Here is a 22529-nt window from a genome sequence, read left to right as displayed (position 1 = left end):
CAATTAAAAAACTAGTAAGGTAACTGACGCTATACCAGCTATTAGACAGTCCCATTGAAATCAAAAAGAGACAATTGACCCCCTGCTTAGGACATGTCCGTGTTAAAATGACTAGTCACGTGGCTATTGAAGTAACTAGCTCGGTACTGTCTCCTAGAACTGCTGGGTAATTACAAAACAAAATGTTTCTAAAACAATGTGCGGCAGCAATAGTGAATGTAAATTCAAATTTTTCTAGTTAATTGATGTTATATCATAACAATAATAAATATTATTGCTGATTACGGATGTGAAATAAAATCTAAAATAATCAAAAGGGCAGTAGTACACCATGTATGTCACCATTTTATAAATATTATTTTAATATTAACCCACTTTTGTGCCACTGTTCCATCAACCGGAAATAAAGCGACATCTATAAAAACTTTAGTTTCAATAGCAAAAGCCTTATTTACATTCAACTTGTACAGCTGTACACAAAACTTAACTAGAAAAAGCTTTCCAGCCATTTAACTAAGCTTTTAACATACATAATAAATTTTGTAAACAAATAACATAGTGCAATGTTAAACTTTCATACTCCTCGTTTAACTAAAGTTAAGGTACATCAACTTAAAAGAGAGAGCAACGGTAAAGAAAAGAAGAAAAAAGCTTTTTTGAAAACAGTGTTGCTTCACTGATAACAAACAAACACATTGTGCCTGCCTGACAGGCAGCAGCCAATGGTTGTTGTTTTTGTTGGAGGTGGTGGTGGGGAGGAAAAGTTGTGTTGTTTGTTTTATGCGAGCTGAGTGTGTGTTGTTATTGTTTTCGTTACTTTTTTTTCTTGGTTTTTGTTTTTCAGTTTTACCGATAAGGCAAATTGTTCGCTGAAAGTTGCTCGTGTCGTATATGAATGTGTGATAAAAAAAACAACAATACACACAATATATAGACGACATACTTACATGCGGACAAACACACGTTATTTGAAGAAGAAAAAAAGTAGCTGAGAGGATTGGTGAGTGTAGTGTGCTCGTATGTGAGTTCACATGTGTGTTTGGATGTTTTGTACAAAATGTACGTACAAACATACATATGTACGTACAGTTGTATAAACGAGAGTGTATTATTGTTGTTACGTACAATGAGGAGGTGCTGTGCTGTGCTGTTTGTGTTCTGTGCTTTGTATGTTTTGTTTAGTTGCTTAGGTTGCCTGATACGGAAAACATTTGTTTTGTAGCGAGAACTGAAACTAAACGTACAATTCTGCTGTTGTAGCCAACAATTTTTGAGGAACATTTATTTCTACAATATACACACACACACAAACTAACTCACATACATAGATACAACAAACAAACAACCAACCATTCAGTCAAATACATACATACAAACTTACAAATAATTGTGTTAAATAAACAAAGATTTTTTTGTGTTAAATGAAATAAATTTTCGAAAAATAACTACATAAAACTAAACTAAAGTGAAAAAACGAGGAAATACCAAACGACAAATAATGAACTGTTAAAAAAATATGATATTTGATGTAAAGTTGTAACAAAAAACCCACAAAAAAAAAACCGAAAAAGTTTAAAATATTTAAAAAACACCTCAATTTTCAAATGTAACGTAGAAAGTATAAAAAAAAATCCAAAGAAAGATTAAGAAAAATCTAACCAAAAGGTAAACACACATTTTTTTTGGGGGAATTGAAAAACACTAAAAACTTTGGTATAGTTTTTTAATCACATGTACCTATTGAGAAAAAAACAAAAATTATTTAAATCGAAACGAATTAAAGATTCAAAAAAACATTTTATAAAAGTTCTTTAATGAAATGATAAAAAAAGTAACGAAATATTTATTTTTTTCCTACTTCTGATATGTTTTTTACAAAAGTATAGATAACTAAAATATTAAACAAATAACAAAACCAACAGCAACAACAACAACAATAAAAAAATAGTATATTCAGCATAAGCACATAATACAACAGCAGCAGCAACAACAAAAACAATAGAAGCAAACAGTAATAATTACAATAACAATATTGGTGACTATTCTGACAACAGATACAGATATTTGTACTTTGTTATTGTTGTTCTTGTTTGGTATCGCTCATTATTATTGCTGTTGTTATTGTTTTTATATTATTATATGTTAATAGTTCGTATAACAACAACAACAACATCAGTAACAAATACAAAAAACACAGCACACAGTGTGAGGAGCATCTGAGAACAAAACAAAACCAACAAAAAGCAAAAAATAAAAAAAAACAACGTAGAGATAAACAGAACTAAAAACAGAGAAACAAAAACAACAACAACTTACATACAAAATACTATATAATTCTAAAGACTCTATATAACAGTCACACAACCAACGAACGAACGAACCAACCAACCAACCCGCCAACCAACAAAACAACGTACGAAACCTAAACCATCAGAAACAGAAACAGCATATAATACCACAACATTTCCCCACCAGCAATCCCTCGCACCACCTCCCCATCTCAAAACCCCACAATGTCAGATCATTCTTCACCGTTCGCGCCTTTATACCTACTGCTAAATAAAATACAAAAACAAATAATAAAATTAAAAAAAAAAATAATTTAAAATAAAAACAACAATACAATACAACATTCGAATTGTTTGTCATTTGTGAGTTGAGTTGTCTGACGAGCCAAAAAAACTACGACTGTTGTTTTGTTGTTTTGTTTTTGAGGAAGAGCTTTTCGTCAACACTTCTTCTTCTTCTGTAAACGAGAAAAGCTCTGACATACTCTGTATTTTCGTATTAGAATATTTAGTGGTGACGGACGGACGAACGGACGAACGGACAGACAGCCAGCAAGTGGAAGAGAGTGTGAATTATTTTCAAAACAACACTATTAAATCTTTGGAAAAGAGTTACCAAAGTAATCATCAAGCCTAAGATAATAGAAAGAATTTAGCACAAAGTATAGCTGTTAATAGGAAGGACCACAGGTAGCAGTGAGTGCTAGTTCACACAAGTCAAGTTCACTTAAGCAAGTCTTGAGGTTATAGAAGAGAGAATCTCCTCTTCTTTCTCATCTACGAACGCAAAACTTGCGTAAGTAAACTTGAACCAGCACTATCAAGGCTCCTAGAGCTATTTTTTACTTGTTAGTTAAACATAGATTAACACGCTGTTAATCTTTACGAACTGTCAATTTTGTTATAATTTCCATACTTTTCTGTCAAATCTGACAATGCTTATATATGAAAATGCTTAACATTTTATAAACCGAAAAAGTAAAATTAAAGTATTAAATATTTTAATGGTGTTAATAAAGTAAATCAAAAAAGATCGACCATCCAAATTAAATTTATTTTAAAATTGGTGTGCTGAATTGTTTATTTTAGCAGCTGTTTGTGTTTTGGTAGTTCTAACTTAGGTTTAACTGGGCTATGGTGCTCAGTTAAACCTAAATTATAATAAATAAACAACAAGCAAGAGAGCTATATTCGGCTGTGCCGAATCTTATATATCCTTCACCAAATTATACTTCAAAATAAAAATTTTAAATATTTTTAGGTAAACAAAATTTATTTTTTTTTGCAGTTTTTTAATTTTTTGGAAAAAATATTATTTTTTTAAAGTTTTTTAATTTTTTTTTTAATATTTAGCGAAAAAAAACTTTTGGAGAAAAAAAAAATTCGGGTTAAAAAATATTTTTTCCGATTTTGACCCATTGTAGGTCCAACTTAATATGGTCTTATATACGTCGCTGCAAAGGTCTTTGAAATATCTATCATTAGATATCCATATTGTCTATATTAATGACTAGTAATCCAGATATAGGTAAAAAATCGAGGTTGTCCTGGGTTTTTCCTCATATCTCAGCCATTTTTTGGACCGATTTTGCTGATTTTAAATAGCAAACTTCTCGAAAGTATGTCTGACAGAATTATTGAAGATTTGGATCCCGAAGATATCTGGGGTCTTCAGAAAATTGATTTCAACAGACAGACAGACGGACGGACATGGCTTAAACGACTCCGCTATCTATAAGGATCCAGAATATATTTACTTTATAGGGTCGGAAATGAAAAATGTAGAAATTACAAACGGAATGACAAATTTATATATGTATACCCTTCTCACGAAGGTGAAGGGTATAATAAGTGATAAAGAAAAAACAAATTAGTTTAAGCTAGTTTTAAATAAAGAATGTAGATTATTTTTATTCAAAAAACTAGCTCTTAGTGTCTATAATTACAAAGTTATTCCTACCATATTATAAATTAATATAGGCATGAAATCGTGGTTACTTTTTACATTTAATTGGTATACGGTATAACGATGTATATCTGTCTAAATATCGGTTAAAATCTACTTTACGAAAGCCCCAGTTATCTTACAGATGTCTTTCTGTATATCGTTTAAACGAAACTTTACTAAGGCCGTAGTTATCTTACGATTACTTCTTTCATAAAAGATAGTTTTATTAAAATTAAGATAATTTCCTCCAAAACGTAGAAAAGCTCATAAAAGAACTTCAGTTAGTCTAGGCTTTATAGAAAGTAGATAATGAAACTTACAGTCCAGATACCGGTTAATATCATTTAATTTCATTTCATTTCAAAAATGGGCGGTCCACACCCACTTTTTGTATTGGGCCGCCCATTAGGGGGACTTTCGAAAAAAATTAATGCTTACTCTCTAAAACTCCTTCTTTATAATTTGATAGAAATGACAAATGAATTTACCTTTTGCAAAAGTAGCATTAAGTCGTGAGTTTGCAATTATTTGCAAACAAATTTTACATGGCATTAAACCTTAGTCTCCCACGAACAACTACATGTAGGAAACTCCATTAAAGGTTGTTATCCACCCAGTAAAAACATCAAAATAAGTTTTAAATACAAACATTTACGAAATATCTTTACAATAGTTAAAAATATACACCTCGAGTAATAGAATCTATATTCAATGATTTATTTCATTGAAAGTATATTTTGGAAAACGATGATTTATTTAATAAAAAATTATACTGCTCCACAATTAATAAAATGAATTAGAATAAATTTATATATTATCAGCATTTTATGTCAAATTATTGGTTGTCAACTGTCATTATTTGTATCTATTTTTTCTTTCCAATACCTGACAATAGGCATCTGTCAGTTGACTCCTGTTAAATTTTAAGGTGCTACCTCATTTAGTTTCTGCTTGACAGCCATATATAGCAGACTATCTCGTGACTTGAGGAGAAATGGGAAAAACGTGAATTATTTTTTTGCAGAAAAAAACCATCACTCAAATACTATGATAAACAATATGAACCATCAATTTCAATGGTAAAAAAGTTCTTTACTGAATTTCGTTTTGGCCGTACAAACACGGAAGATGCAGAACCTTTTGGATACCCAGTTAAGGTCTATACTCCAGAAACAATTAAAAAAATTGGTCGATCGGAGATTAAAAGTGCCATAGGCATCCCACATCACTCAGTTTTCAATTTTAAAGGATCAAGATGGCTTGCTCACAATCGGGTGCACAAAAGGGCACAGTTTCAGTTTCTATGGCAAAAATTCATGAATTAGGTTACGAAAAATGCCCACTCTTCCGCCCTATTCTCCGAATTTAGCCCCGAGTGACGGGCGGAAAGGGATTTGATGAAAACATCTCACAAAAAATACCAATTTCAATGACCTCGTCAAGTCTTATTTTTTGGAAGAGTTATCCATTCCACTTTGCACTATGTTAATCCAAATATGTATATCCGCACAAATAGCAGAGATATAAACAAAAAACCACGACTACCTCAATTTTTATACCATTCACCATGAGTGGCAAGGGTATATATAAGTTTGTCATTCCGTTTGTAATTTCTATATTTTTCATTTGCGACCACACAAAGTATATATATTCTGGATCGTTATAGATAGCGGAGTCGATATAGCGATTGCCGTCTGTATGTTAAAATCAACTTTCCGTAGCCCCCCAAATAACAAATAACGATTCATACATCAAAATATCCGCTATAAACCGGTTGCTATTTAAAATCGAGAAAACCGACGTACATAACGCCATAATAAGTTGGAAATACAATGGGTCAAAATCAATATGTTTTAAGCAGATTTTTTTTCAGCAAAAAAATTTTTTTTACTTATAAATTTTTTTTTATTTTAAAATTTTTGAATAATTTTCACTAAAAATCTAATTTTTTAAAAAAATTAGAAATGAAAATCTAATTTTTTTTTAATTTTGTTTTCTTAAACATATTTTAACCCTTAAATGCATGATTTTTACTTTTATTTTTCTATAAAGTATCAAATACTTAATTGATTTTTATTTATTATATTCATTTAGCTTAAGTTTGATTTAGAATTTCGTTAGCTGAAACTTTTCGTACTCCAAAATTAAGTGGAACTGGAATGTAGACAATTGGCAACAATAAGCATTAAAGGGTTAAAATTTAAAAAAAGTTTTCACTCAAATTTTTTTTCAGTGATATTTTTAGGATAGAATTTATTCGAGGAGATTAGTTTTGAATATATTTTACACTGCAAAGGATTATAATAAGAATCGTAAAATAGTTCCACTTTCTTCAGTAAATTCTAAAAGCAAAGAATTGTCAAAGTAATTATTTAGCAGTTTGTTTTTTTTAATTTAAATTCTGTAATCTGGAACTCCAGATTAACAATAAGTTTAAACTACAAACAAATTGCTTGGTAACCCTGTCAAAACGACTGAGAGAAAAGCTTTAAGCTTTCGAGAGTAAATGACAAGTGTATCTACGTACGGATGGATTTATTTACATGCATGTATCGCATAAATACGAGTTGGTTGGTTAGTTGCAGTGTTATCGTTAAAATTATTTTTGTTTTTAGAAAAATTAAAACAAATAAGATTTTTAAAAAAGGTATATTGACAGATAGATTACTATTAAAACTACTTTATTTGAAAGAAAATAAAAAAATCTTTAATTTTGTGCTTTTTTATATTGGTGGCACTACGGTAGCACCGATTAGTTGATAAAAACATACAAAAATAAAGAAAAACCAAAAAGTAAAAAACAAAAAAAACAAAGTGTAAGTTCACAAAAAGCGCGCCCAATTTCTATCGTTTAGGTTGGGGGATGAGATTTTTAAGGGACGAACCCTTATTATATTTTATAACGATAAATACCTATTTCAAGAAGAATTTCAATATTTTGAAAAAAAAAACAAAAACTTCAGATTTAATAAAAATACTGTTAAAAAACGAAACAAAATATGTGACGAATTGTTGAACTTACAAAAATGTGTAATAATCGTTGCTGTTGTTAAAAGTTCCACTATAGCCACCAAATGTTCTTTCCTGGGGAATAAATTTTGGTGAACTCGGATAATTCCGGTGCACAGAACCAATTGTTTTTATAACTGAGAACTGACTTATTTTTAAATTCAAATTCATGAAAAACCAAAGTTTTAACTAAATACTTGTTCTTATTGCTCTGTAAACAATAATTTAAATAATTTTATTTTCTCTCCACCCCTCCCCACTTTCAGTGTAAACTTCCACCGCAGCAAACGTTACGTTTTGACCAACAATGACAACAACAACATCGGTTCCTACAGATACCAATATTAAACAGGATCCTAATATAAATAATAATTCCAATAGTACACCAAATAATAATATTACAACCACCGCCATCACCGCAACACCGATAACCAACGGAGGAACAAGAAGTACCAGCAATAACAATAATAACATGGAACCAGCAGCAGCTTTAGCAACGAATTGCACGGTGGATGTGGCTGCTGCTTTAGCTGCTGTGGCTGTAACCCCCACATCGAGTACTACAACAGTAAGCACCATACCAACAACAACACAACGAGCTGTAACTATAACTCCCATTTTCAACTCTCTGTCCACTCTATCCAACTCACAAAATTTTTCTCGCACTATGCAGACCGATGAAGACTTTAACATACGCTTTGTGAATCTGGTGCGGAATCACAAGTGTTTGTATGACAAAAAGGTGCCAGAATATCGGAATCGTGATAACCAGGAAAAGGCCTGGTTGCAAATATCCATCGAAACAAAAGAGAGTGGTAAGTAGCAAAATGATTATAGACATTTTAATGTTAAGCTACATAAAAATTTATTTAATCTTAGTCATACATTGCAAGGAACGCTGGCGCAATTTAAGAGCCTGCCTGTCGCGCTACATTAAGCAGCAGAGTGGCTCAGATCCCCAACACAAACCCTATTACCTGACCGAACACATGGCGTTCTTGTTGCCCTTCCTTAAATCTACCCGAAATTCTTTGGACGGCAACAATAGTTTAGCCACTCTATACCAATATTCACAGCAGCAACAACTTAATCAACAAACAAATTCGAATCCAGCTTCATTGCAATTGTTGATACAGCCTCATTTTAAGCTGTCCCAAAATCACCAGCAATTGGAGATGAAACATTCGCTGTCGGACAATGAAGACGAGGAGACCATCGATGCTTTCGATCCCGCCATAACGGCCAGTTTGCATGTACAAAAACAAAACAGATCATCGCCTGCTCTAAGCGATACGGCCAGTGCAAATACCATGCAAAACTTTATACCCGATGTACAACTATCCGAATTAAGAACATCCGACGGTGTTCAAGACATCTCCTACCAAAACTCCAATATGCGCCGAGATTCACATGACTTTGGTCACGAACCGAAACGCATTAAAACTGAGTGCCATGCCAGCGAAGCAACCACCACGGGACAACTGCATATGTATGTCGGCGAACAAGCCGACATGGAGTTTTTCCGCAGCATATTACCGGACATTGCCGGTCTGACGCCGCAGCAAAAACGCAAACTAAAAATAGGAATTCTAGAATTAATCGATGATGTGGTCGAGCGGTTTCCACTCGAAACAAGTACAAATGCTAACGCAACTAGTCAACACTTAAACACACCGAAAACCCGACGAACTTCCTCTAGAGATTGGCACAAGTAAATTTTTATATATTTCTTTTTTTTTAAACTAGAATTAATATGGGTATTTAGAAAAAATTTATTATATATATAGCAGAGCTGTGTTCATCTTTTTTTTTTCTTGAAACTACATATGTAAATGTAATTCTTTCCATTTTAACTGTTTAACTGTTATGACGATACAAAATCCTTAAAATACAAACAAAGTTTTTAATTATTTATATAGTACATATAAAAAATATTGTGAATCGGCTCTGCATCATCATCTCTTACATGTTGCTCAAGAATAGTGTATGTAGTTGTATTCAAAATGTTGTTTTTCTTTATTATTATTATATTTTTTTTTTAATAATTTAGTCAAAATAATGTAAATAAAATTATGTAAAATGTTTTAAAAATAGTTGTGGAAGAACATTTGTTTTGTTAAGTGGTCTGTCTGACTGTGGAGGGAGGGGTTTTAAATCGGACAAAACACAGGATAGTTTCAATTAGTTATCAATTCCGTAGTTATTATATTTTAGCTTTTTCATATTCCATTTTATTTGTAAATTCCCCAATTCCGAATTTAATCTGGCATTGTTTTGTATATTAAAACCCGAGCTTCAAATTGATTTATTCAATTTAAGATTCATTCGCTGACTAAAATCTTAATTCGGAATTAAAAACATGTCAGCCATTCATTCCATAAATCCATACCCAACATCCAATTCTTTAGCTTCATTCAAAGGATTTTATTTATATAGAATTCATTCAACATTTGGATGATTAAAATTTTGTTCTTTCGAATCTAATACAAATTGAATTCAAATATTTCTTCATTCAGTTTTGTTTTGCTTTTAATCATTTACAAATTTAATTGAAAAAAATGTTGATAGATTTGAATTGAAGAAAAATTTAATCATTCAATACATTTTTAAAGCTATTTTGTAATGGATTTGAATTCAAGAAATTTGTAATGATTCAATAAGGAATTACTTCTAAAAGGAATGAATTCAATACATTTGAAGTACAATGGAATGAAGTCTATGAATTAATTCATAATGAATTCATAAACGGAATGGTTAAGACATAAAATTTATTTTGATTTCGAAAATGGAATTAAAAAACAATTATTTCGAAACTTCGATTAAAAAAGTCAATTCTTTTTAGGAGAATTTAGCTTGTTGGACAAATTATGTTTTTAGAAATTGTTTTTATTCATTCAGTCTTGTTGTAATAGAGTAATTTTTCGATATTTAATCGAATTTACATATTTTGGTGTTCTGTAAATTGAATCTACATAATTTTACTCGAGCTACTTTCGATTGTAAACATTATTGGGGCGATTAAGCTTAAATCTAACAATTTGTGTAAGAAGTTCATGGAATTCAATGTGGAATACAGAGCATACATACCTTTATAACCTAGAAAGCATTTCTCACAGATCTATGTAACTTTGAACCTTTAGTTTTTCTGGAGTCTTCAAAAACCTGACTTCTCCTGACATACAGACATCCATAAATTGAATTTCCAATTTAAACTTTTATCAAATTTAACTATAAAGAAAACAATTCCGTTAAAAATTACTGTTTAAAAATAAAATTTTGAATATATTTGCATGATTTACTTAAAGAAGTCTAGTCTATTTGCAATAGAACATGAAGTAAGGACTTTTTAAATGCAGTTGAACTGTCGAATTTCTTTCGTTTACAAAATAAAATAAAAAAAATCTATGTAGTATGTATATAAATTACTTTTAAGGTTGAGTGAGTGGTTACACACTTCGGCGACTTTGTTTTAACTTAGCACTAGGAGTTTACAACAATTTAGTTTACAATTTAGAACTGGAGGCACCAGTATTTTTAGGATAGAATTTCTTCGAGGTGTCTTTGGCCATATCGACTAGGGTTTGGGCAGGTTTGAAGGGAGCTCCATAAAGGTCAGCGTACGAGTACATTTTGTCAACCAATTTGGCGGCGGTAAAGTGATCAACCCAACGGAAGGGACCACCGGAGAATGGAGGGAAACCAAGACCGAATACAGCACCTACATCACCTTCCAAGGGATTGTGCAAAATCTTCTCTTCCAAACACAAAACAGCCTCATTGACGAAACGTGATACCATACGCAGGGTCATGTCTTCGGGTGTGTTGGCTCCCTTGGAAACCAAAGCATACTTTTGTTTAAGAATTTCCACAGCCTCCATATTAACGGGACGGCTGCCCTTGGATTGGCTGTCGTACATAAAGATACCTTTGCCGGATTTGCGGCCCAAGAAACCAGCCATAACCATATCTTGCATGACAGCCAAGTTACCGCCGCTGAAACGTTCACCAAAGGACTTGGACAAATCAACAGCAATGTGAGAGCCTACATCAATGCCAACCTCATCGGCCAAGGTGGCTGCACCAACTGGGAAACCGAATTTCTTGGATAAGCCATCAAGTTCTTTGGGATCTACGCCTTCTTGTAGTAAACTGGAAGAAAAAATATTTAAAACAAATTAAACATACATATTTTTGGAGAAAAACAAAAAGTTGATTAATAGTAAAAAATTAGATGATTAAAGTACTTTTGGTGAAACCTTTTTTTTTCTGGTGATAAAAGTCTTTTTTGCAGACAAAAGTAAGTTTTTTTTCAGAAAAGAAGTCCTTTTTAAAGGAAAAAGAACTTTTTGGTTAAAATTTTTTTGAAATATTTCTGGCTTGAAGTACTTTTGGTAAAAAAGTACCACTTGTCTTTTTTATTTATTTTATTTCATATAACATTAACCAAAATGTAATAGCGATAAATAGTAGTTTTTGATTAAAAAGTGCCTTTTTTAAAAAAAGTACTTTTTGAGTACTTGAAAAAGTACATTTTGGTAATAGCGATAAATAATACTTTTTGAGTAAAAAACGTACTTTTTGGTGAAAAAATACTTTTGAGAAAAAAGTGCCTTTTAATGAAAAAGTTACTTTGTTAAAAAAATACTTTTTGATGAAAAAGTAAAAACTTTGGTAAATTTTGGTGAAAAAGTACATTTTGATAAAAAAAAAAAATACATTTTTGTGAAAAACTACTTTTTGAGAAAAAAAGTACTTTTTGATGAAAAAGCAAAAACTTTGGTAAATTTTGGTGAAAAAGTACATTTTGATAAAAATAAATACTTTTTGGTGAAAAACTACTTTTTGAGAAAAAAAAGTAAAAACTTTGGTAAATTTTGGTGAAAAAGTACATTTTGATAAAAAAAATACATTTCGAGGAAAAAAGTACTTTTTGATGAAAGAAAAAAGTCTTAAAAAAGTACACATTTTATAAAAAAAAACCTCTATGAGTAATGAAAAAGTACTTTTTGGTAAAAAAAAAAAATGCTTTTACTGAAAAAGCACTTTTCGGTGAAAAAAAAAACTTTTAATGAAAAAATAAGTTTGATAATGGTACTTTAGGCGAAAAATTATATTTTGAAAAAAAAAAAATTTTAAGTGAAAAATAAGTTTTTGGTACTTTTTGAGGAAAATAGTACTTTAAAAAAAAAATATATTTTTTTACCATCTTTCATTTCTCAATACCCTATAAAATTTCTCTACAATTACTTACCGAATAGCTTCCGACAACATGGTGGCCAAAATACGAGTGGTATAGAAACCAGGACCATCTCCCACGGTGATGACAACCTTGCCTTGTTTCAAGCCCATGGCTACAGCCGAGGCAATAGTGTCTTTCGAGGTACCGGGATGAGTAATGATTTCGAGCAATTGCATCTTATCTACAGGCGAGAAGTAATGCATGCCTACAACATTCTCGGGACGAGAGCTACCGGCAGCAATTTTTGTAATGGGTATGGCACTAGTGTTGGTGGCAATAATACAGTGTGGGGGCACAACAGCTTCGAGTTCTTGGATGACACGGTGCTTGATCTTAATGTCCTCGAATACAGCTTCAATAACCATATCGGCATTTTTGAATTCGTTATAGTCCAGAGTGGGAACCAAATTCGAAAGAACTTGATCACGATCTAAGGCAGAAATACGTTTACGCTTGACGGCCGTTTCAAGACCCTTTTGTACTTGGCCAATGCCGCGTGACAAACCAGCATCGGTGGCATCTTTCATGACAGTCTTAACACCCTTGTCTACGGTGACTTGTACAATGCCGGCACCCATAAGTCCAGCACCCAAAACACCCACGGTTTTCACTTCACGTTGGGGCTTGCCAAAACGATTTTTCTTGCATTCGGTTTGGCCGCGGAACAAAGCAATCAAACCCTTGGACTCGGGAGTGGCAGACAAGTAGCCAAAGCCTTCACTTTCAGCAGAATAGCCAGCTACGGGTCCCTTATCGACACCAGTGCGTATAACATCAAGGATTTTCAAAGGAGCGGGATAAAGACCATTGGTCATCTTCAAGACTTGTTTGCGGGCGGTGTCGAAAATTTTGTTTTTAACAAAATCAGTGTCCATGGCCATAGCAGTGAGTTTGTTTACCAAACCAGACTTTTCGCGGTTGACCTTTTTTATTACAAAACAAGAATAAAGTATATTTAGTTTTAGAAAATGTTAGATTGTTTTAATTAACTCACCTTTATCTTACCGCTGACAATATCGTTGGCTACTTGAACAGCTACTTTTTCCAAATACTCTATGGTTATTTGGTCAGCTGGACCTAGACCAGGGCCCAAAGGATTCACTAATAGATCAACAATACCGGCACGTTTGGCACGATCGGCAGGCAATTGCTTACCAGTCAATTCCATGTCGAGTGCTGTGGGAAGACCAGTCAACTTGGGCAGACGTACGGTACCACCACCACCGGGCAAAAGACCCAACATTACTTCGGGCAAACCCAATTTAGTCTTTTTGTCCTTGGTGGCAATACGATAGTGGCAGGCTAAAGCCAACTCCAAGCCACCACCCAAACAAACACCATTAATGGCGGCCACAATAGGTTTGCGGCTACGTTCCATGCGCTCAAACATATATTGAGCATCCTTGGAGACACGAGTAGCCTCAGCTGCTGTTTCGCACTTCTCCAACATGCCGATATCAGCGCCGGCCACAAAGCAACCAGGTTTGGCTGAAATCAATACCGCCGAATTGACTTGGCCATTGGTTTCCAATTCCTTAAGCACTTGTTCAAATTCCTGGCTAACAGCTTCACCCAATGAATTGACCTTGACACCGGGACAATCCAAAGTGACCACCAATACACCATCTACCACTTTGGTGCGTATATTTTTCTGGCCAGCTGTAGCGGCAGACATCAGTCTTACATTTTGGGCAATAACTAAGAAAAACAATAGAAATTTTAGGAAAAATCAATTTTATAACAAAATTTTCTGAGAAAAATAATAAATTTTAAAAAGAATTAATTAAAAAATAACAAAAATTATTAATAAAACAGTTAATCTATCGTTTATAACAAAACAACATCGAACACAACAACAACACAGACACTGACGAACACTGAATAAAATTACAGTACAAAGTTCAAAGTCCGGTCTGGTTGGTTGGTTGGTGTATAATAAATACACTAAAAACAACAAACACAATCAGCAAATCTTTATAAAATTTGCACAATATCTTTATTTTTAATAAATAAAATTGAGAATCTAAATTATTTAACGTTCCACTTACCACGATTGCACTTATTTTGCATTAATTGCCTCCTCGATAGTTGGCCAACGACACTGAAAATACGTGAAGCCGACATTTTTTTCTGCTAAATCGTTTTCACCAAATAAAAAAAAATATTTAGGACAAAGAAAATTTTGGAGATTTCTCCAATAGATTTACTTTAATTCGTTTAAAAAATATATAGGGAACTAATATAAGAAATTATAAACTTTAAAATAGTTTAATTAAATAAGAAAAAACTGTTCAAACTAAAAAATTCACTGCACTAGAAAAACTACAGTAGAAAAAATAACTTGTTGCCTGCAACACACTCTGTTAAATAATTGCAAAAGACAATCGTTAACAGACTACAAAGTCACGAAATTGTGATTATTTACGTCGTCAAAACCAAATACCGGCATTTTTTAACACTAGAGGTCGCTAATGTTGGTTAAGGGGTATTACCAGATATAAAAAATGATACAGTGGAAAAAAATGTGATTAACAACCCCTACGAAATAAAAAACTAAAAAAAACTGCTGCATACTTTTAGGCTGACACATTGCAATGACCTTGAAAAATTTGACATAACGGTATTTGTAGTGAATTTCTAAAAATTGACCGCGAATTTTATTCACCATGAATTTTCTTCACCAAAAATTTTATTCAGCACGATTTCCATTCAATACGAATTTTTTCAACATGAATTTTATTCAACATGAATTTTATTCAACATGAATTTTATTCACCACTAATTTTATTCGTCACGAATTTTATTCACCACGAATTTTATTTGCCACGAATTTTATTCAACACGAATTTTATTCACCACCAATTTTATTCACCACAATTTTTATTCGCCACGAATTTTATTCACCACGATTTTTATTTTCTACGAATTTTATTCACCACAAATTTTATTCACAACGATTTTTATTCGCCACGAATTTTATTCACCACGATTTTTATTCAACATAAATTATTTCACCACGATCTTTATTCACCATGAATTTTATTCACCACGATTTTTATTCACCACGATTTTTATTAACCACGAATTTTATTCACCACGACTTTTATTTTGCCACGAATTTTATTCACCGCGATTTTTATTCACCACGAATTTTATTATCCACCAAGGAAAAAGAATAAAATTTCAAGCGGGGATTTATTTTCCCGTCCTGGTTTCTGCCGTTTTTTGTTTGTTTTTTCTTTCTTCTTCTTTTTCTTTTTTTCTGCCGCCGCAGCGTACGACGGACGCTGTTTCTTAGAAAACTGGGTTCGTGTATGCGAACTTTAAAAAAAAGAATTTGGGAATTTTTCGTTTTTCTAAAATTTTTTCTAAAAAAAAGAATGGTGAAAAAAATAATTTGGTATATTTTTGTGAAAAAGTACTGAAAAAAGGAAAAGTACTATGTACTTTTCAAAAAAAAAATTTTTTGTGGTAAAAAAGTACTTTTTGGTAAAAAAAAGCTTTTGGTACTTTTGAGAAAAGAGCCTTGAAAAATTAGCTTTTGGTTAAAAAATACATTTTAGTGGAAACGTACATTCGATGAGTACCTTTTAATGAAAAAGTACTTTTTGGTGAAAAAATTCTTTAAAAACAAAGTCCCTTTTGAAAAAAGTACTTTTCGACGAAAAACTACTTGGTACATTTTGAGGAAAAAAGTACTTTTTCACCATCTTCCTTTTCTGGGAAAAATACTATATAAAATTTATCATACCGAATAACTTCCGACAACATGGTGGCCAAAATAGTTGTAGTTGTATAGAAACCAGGACCATCTCCCACTGTGATGACGACCTTGCCCTATTTCAACCAGGTTCGTGTATGTGAACTTAAAAAAAATGAATTTGGGAATTTTTTCCTTTTTGTAAAATTTTTTAAATCCATCATCATACACTCATTCCAAAAGCTCTTCAAAGTAGCATGTTTGTTAGTCATCTGGCTACATTGCTACCAAAAAGCTTTCTTTTTATCCGTCAAGTGATGCTGGGTACACTTGCTGCTGCTGTTGGCTTTTTGTATTCAGTTAGTTAGTCTCTGGATGGTGCTTAACTCGAAAAAACCTTTTTTTTGTACAAGAAACGGAAAGAAAATTACTGTTATTTAAAGTAGAAAAGAAGAAAAATTCTTCTAACATACCAGAAAAAGAAAAAAAAAATACCAACAATTTTTATTTAACAAAAAATTAAAAGAAAATATACAAAATGAGATAGATAAATGAAAGAAAAATTATTAAAATTAAAAGATAAAGAAGTGATTATATATAATTATTAATTCATACCAATAAAGACCAAACAAACCATCGAACAAATTTAATGTCTCTAACATATTTTTAATGTGTGTTTAATGTTATTTTCAATTTTCACTTCATTTGGCCGTTTTTTGCTATTTGCTGCTTGCTGCACAGCAAAAATCCACATGAAGAAGAATGTATGTATGTGTATGTATACATACTTGGAGAATGAATACGTTAAATGTATAAAATTGTGTCTGTGTACGCTACACAATATCCGGAAAGTGAATGTGATTTAATACAAAAAAAGTAAGCAGCACGCATCCATAAATGTACTTCTTTTTATCCACCACAAAACAACAAAGTGTTATTTAAGTCTGAAAATGTTTGATTTAATCAAAAATAATCTACATACTAATACACATTTTTGCATTAATAAGTAGAATACATAAATAAGTTGGTGGTAGTGTTAATCCTTTTTTTGTTGTAACGTCTACGCATACCAAACAAACAAAAAAACCAGCAAACATCTGTGTACTACGATTATAATAAACAATTTTGGATTTGTTGATAGTGACAATTTTGTTGTGGTTGTTGTTGTTGTGTTTTTGCTTTGTTTTTATTATCCAGAGATTTTATTAACATGTTGCTAACCAATTAACAGTTATCCTGTACACACATTTTGCACAACACACATGTACTACACACTCTCACGGAGAGAGAGATGATAAACACTCAACCACAGTCAAACTTAAATAAACAAACATGTTTACATTAAAGTAAAACAAAAAAAAAAAAATAACATAAAAACACACAAGCAACATACATACACTTTTAAAGACAATACATAATATACACATGTATGTACGAGTGAATACTAATTTCCCGGAAATGAGAATAAAATCCCTGTTGTATGTTCGTGTAATATATTGTTTGTTCATTTGTTTGTAAAACTGTGTACTAGGGTTGTTTAATAAGTCTGTGTGATAAATAATGAATGAAGGATAAAATTCATTATCTTTTTTTTAAATATAATTCACGTTATTTTACCTTGCACCATTCAGTGGTAGGCCCTATAAAGCCCCATTATGAATAGTTATAGATAGTGGAGTCGATATAGCTGTGAAGTATACATATCTGTTTCACACAGTGCCAGACAATATAATCTATTTTCATGGCCAGACTGTTGCTGACCAATGCTACTCACGATGAAACTTGATTACCCATTGTCTGGTATTCACACTGTCAACAGGTATACTTTGCACTCTCTTAACTGTTTATCTATAGGTTAAGATAGTTTGAATAAAATAAATATTAACAACATTAAAATAACCGATTTTCACAATCAAATAACTTTTCATGGCGATCCTGCCAGGAATTAGGTTAGACGTGCGGAAGCGTGAATGTTTTCAAAGACCTTTCCAACGACGTATATAACGCCATTGTAGTTCGTAGATACAATGGGTCTAAATCGGGAAAAATATTTTTTAATAAAATCATCAATTTTTTTTTTCACTAATAGCATTTTTATATAAGTTTGTAATTTCCTTAATATAATTTTCCGACCCCATAAAGTATAAATATTCCGGATTATTATAGATAGCGGAGTCGATTAAGCCATGTCCGCCTGTCTGTCTGTTGAAATCAACTTGCCGAAGCCCCCAAATAACTTGCATACACGATTCATACATCAATATCTCCGGAATTCTTTCGGTTCGGTTGCTAAAAAATTAAAAAATAAAATTGAAAAACAAAAGAAAAAAATTTTAAAATATAATTTTTTTTTTAAATTTAAGAAAAACAATTCGAAAATTTTTTTTTTCCAAAAAATAAAAAAAAAATAATTTTGTTTATTTTGAAGTATAATTTGGTGAAGGTTATATAAGATTCGGCACAGCCGAATATAGCTCTCATACTTGTTAAGAAAAAAATTGTTTTTAATAAAATTTTGAAAAATGTATATTTTTTGTTTTAAATTCGATTCAAAATAAATTTATTTTGAAATACAAGTTATTTGGCGTACAAATTCGAATATTTTCATATACGGAGCTAAATGTTTATATTGCTTTTGTTTTTAAATTTTTGTTCAGATCTCAAAATAAATTATGCACATTTTTTTTAACAACTCTCGTATATTTATTTACATTAACACAATACACACACTGGCATATCTGGTGACATATACTAGCACATAATTGTGTAAGTACGACGAGTAAATGTCATTAAACAGTGGTTGATTTAAAAAAAATAATAATAAAAATATATAAAAATAGTTTAAAATTTTCAACTTTTCCAAATGAATTGATTTCAATGAAGAATCAAAATTCATCACAGTTGGATATTGGACATGTCAGAGTCACTATTGACTTCTTTCTTTACGAAAAAAAAATGCATGACATCCTCTGACATATTCCGAACAGTGAAAAACAGTTAAATATTTATAAACTAAAAAACAAACGTTTAACTAAAAGGAATGAAAAATGATAGGAGTATATTATCTAATAAAACTTAAAGGAATAAACTAGGACAACAACAAGGAAATAATTTGGTATTATTATGTTCTTATCAATTCACTTACTTCTCTTATATCATGAATTCTTATAAATGGATTCCTTTGGATATTTTTTATTTATATTCTTAAAATTTCGAAAAAATTATTCACGATTTAAATTTGTTTAAAACCAAGAAAAATATATTTGGACTTTATCTTAGAATATTAGTATATTATAATGCTGAAGTCGGATTAAAACAAGTAAGAAAGCTACATATGTATATTCGACTGTGCCGAATCATATATACCCGTTACCAAATTATACTTTAAATGTTAAAATTTTTTAGTGAAAAAAAAAATTATTTAAATTTATTAGTGAATTTTATGACAAAAAATAGTTAAAAAAAAATTCGGATAAAAAATATTTTTCCCGATTTTTACCCATTGAAAGTCTGAAGGTCGATGCAAAGGTCTTCGAAATATCTATCATTAGATATCCATATTGTCTATATTAATAATGTAGTAATCCAAATATAGATAAAAAATAGGCTAAAAATTTAAGTTTTCCTGATTTTCTCGATTTTAAATAGCAGTCGGGTCTATAGCGGATATTAATTGATGTAGGCAAGTTTTTTTGGGGGCTACAGAAAGTTGATTTCCCCATACAGACGGACAGACATATATCGAGTCTGCTAATTATAACGATCAAGAAAGGTTGAGTAGCTCGAAATGATCCTGTTCTGCGTAATTCGGCATTAAACGGCTGAGCTATGTGTGCAGTTGCACCATTTTTATTAAATCTAATGATGAAATTACAAAAAAAAAATCCAATACTTTTGGTACCGGCTTTCAGCCGCCCTGTATATTCTGGATCGTTATAGATAGCCCACCTGTCTGTTGAAATCAACTTTCCGAAGCCCCCAATTATCTTTCATACATGATTGATACATCAATATATCGATATACATAGTCCAACCTAGGTTTATATTTAAAATCGAGAAAATCGGCCCATACATGGCCGAGATATAAGTTCCAAATTTTTTTCTTATACTTAAACCGTTCAATATAAGAATTCTCCGTAATACGTAAATTTATTCAAACATTGTACAAATTCATTAAAGTTTAATGATTACACATTCAAATATTACCGAAAATCCTCCCATTAAAGATTTTATCGGACATGTCCTGACATACCTTTCCTGTGTTCTTTAATTATTTTTTTACAAGAGCCCAATACCTTTCCACCGGCCGTATTTCTGGACAGTTGGGTGAATTTCCCGTAGTACAAAATTGACATTATTGTTTGAATATCACTCAAGGGCCTTTTGCCATAGTGGCATGATTCTGTTTTAAGATCACATTAAAATCTGGAACTTGCTAAACTTTATACGACTTGAACCCATTATTAGCCTTTGCGAGCTGCTTTTCTGATAGAATATCCGTTAGACCTTTTTAATTCCTGATCTAGGTTTTCTTTCAATGTTCAAGTCTTCCTTATACAGTTTAATGGCTTTGGAAACAGTGTGACGATGAACTTGCTGATCTTTTGCTATTTTTTTTTGAAAGTCCATATTTTATTTTTTTGAAAAGTTTTAATTATTTTTTCACGTACCATTTTTTCGCTGTCCATTTTGACCGAGATAAGAGTTGTAAATTAATGATGTAGAAAATATAATATCTGACATATTTTAAAAGCTACGTGATTAAAAAAATAATAATTTGTTGGATTTTTCTGACCGCTATTTAATTTAAAAATTTTGACTTTGATTATTTTTCACAACTAGACAAATTGGTATATTGCAAAAAAACAGGTTAAGTGATAGTTTGGAATTTATTATAAATAAGAGGATATTTTTAGAACAAAAAATTGGAAAACTCTTACCAAAGTGAAATAAATTATAAAATTATAAGATGAAAAACAAATTTTTAAACTTAAATATTTTTTGAATGTAGCTTAGGGAAATTCAATTCCGCATTATGCATTACAATTAAAGGGCTGGGTACCGTGTCTTCGAGGAATGTTAAGACCACCAATAAACAGGATTTTCTCCATTTCCCAATTTGCTTTATAACCAAATCAATATTTGTACATGTTACGAGTTGTACAAAGTTTTGCAAACCAGAGATAGTCGACATTGTGTTCTAACAGGGGGGTCAGTAATTTCATTTTCTGAAATCTTATATTCTTCTGTACGATTCATTCGTATATAATTTTGCAATTGTAGCAATAGTTTAGTATGTATGTATATGGAGGGTCTATATTCAAAACCCTCTATTAGAGTTATCAAATATTCATATGTAATTCGAAAAAGCGTAATTTTTAAATAACGGTTTTCGGTTTTTTCTATCAAAAATCGGTTCGAATAATCGGTTTTTAGCCTTTTTGTCAATTTAAGAATTGAGGTGTATTAAATTATTTTTATACCCTTCGCCATGAGTGGCAAGGGTATAATAAGTTTGTCATTCCGTTTGTAATTTCTAGATTTTTCATTTGCGACCCCACAAAGTACATATATTGTGGATCGTTATAGATAGCCAAGTCGATATAGCCATGTCCGTCTGTCTATCTGTATGTTAAATTCAACTTTCCGTTGCCCCCAAATAACTTACATACATGATTCATACATCAATATATCGGGAAATCTTCCGGCTCGGTTGCTATTTAAAATCGACAAAATCGGCCCACAAAGGAAAAATTTGTTTTTATTTTTGATCTATGTATATCTGGATTACTAAGTTATTAATATAGACAATATGGATATCTAATGATAGATATTTCAAAGTCCATTGCAACGATGTATATAAGGCTATAGTAAGATGGAGCTACAATGGGTCAAAATCGGGAAAAATATTTTTTTGAATTTTTTTGTAATAAATTATTTTTCCCAAAATTTGTTTTTAAAAATTAAAAAAAAAATTGAAAAAAACTTTTTTTAAAAAAAATTAAAAAACAATTTGGAAAAAAAAAATTTTAAAAACAATTTAAAAAAAAAATAATTTTGTTTAAATAAAAATATTTAAAAAAAAAATAATAGTTTTAAGTATAATTTGGTGAAGGGTATATAAGAATATAGCTCTCTTACTTGTTGTATTAAAATTGTTAAAAGTAATCGCATAAAATCTTAAAATAAATTTTATAAAAATATATGATTTTGTCAAATAATTCGAGACAAAAAAACCGGTTTGTCGAATAACTCGAAAACTGTTCTTTTGTAAAAACCGGTCTAAAAAAACCGGAAAATTGGAATAATTCGAAAACCGGTTTGACAACTCTACCCTCTATCTTT

The 22529-nt window shown here is 31.2% G+C and overlaps 2 protein-coding genes across 4 annotated transcripts; one reads left to right on the top strand and one right to left on the bottom strand.

Moving 5' to 3' along the window:
* Positions 1 to 1087: 1087 nt before the first annotated feature.
* On the top strand, positions 1088 to 9338 carry brwl (brickwall). 3 transcript variants are annotated; one of them, XM_065502241.1, is made up of 4 exons: positions 1088 to 1665; positions 7512 to 7813; positions 7919 to 8060; positions 8125 to 9338. In XM_065502241.1, the coding sequence occupies exons 2-4, from the start codon at positions 7553 to 7555 to the stop codon at positions 8958 to 8960; spliced, it is 1239 nt and encodes a 412-aa protein (XP_065358313.1). In that variant the 5' UTR covers positions 1088 to 1665; positions 7512 to 7552; the 3' UTR covers positions 8961 to 9338. The 3 variants fall into 3 exon arrangements, with proteins under 3 accessions (XP_065358313.1, XP_065358311.1, XP_065358312.1); XM_065502240.1 differs by having other exon boundaries at positions 1093 to 1665; positions 7512 to 7846; XM_065502239.1 differs by having other exon boundaries at positions 1090 to 1665; positions 7512 to 8060.
* A 1162-nt stretch (positions 9339 to 10500) lies between these two features.
* Mtpalpha (monolysocardiolipin acyltransferase Mtpalpha) lies at positions 10501 to 14728 on the bottom strand. Its single transcript, XM_065502236.1, has 4 exons — positions 14533 to 14728; positions 13479 to 14182; positions 12497 to 13407; positions 10501 to 11394 (listed from the first exon to the last, which is right to left on the bottom strand). Exons 1-4 carry the CDS (start codon positions 14606 to 14608, stop codon positions 10749 to 10751), a joined length of 2337 nt encoding a protein of 778 aa, XP_065358308.1. The 5' UTR covers positions 14609 to 14728; the 3' UTR covers positions 10501 to 10748.
* Between the last annotated feature and the right edge of the window lie 7801 nt (positions 14729 to 22529).

Source organism: Calliphora vicina, chromosome 2 (assembly GCF_958450345.1).
Source record: "Calliphora vicina chromosome 2, idCalVici1.1, whole genome shotgun sequence".
NCBI classification, from domain to species: Eukaryota; Metazoa; Arthropoda; class Insecta; order Diptera; family Calliphoridae; genus Calliphora; species Calliphora vicina.
Note: the sequence above shows the minus strand (reverse complement) of the source record. Positions and strands in the feature narration are given on the sequence as shown.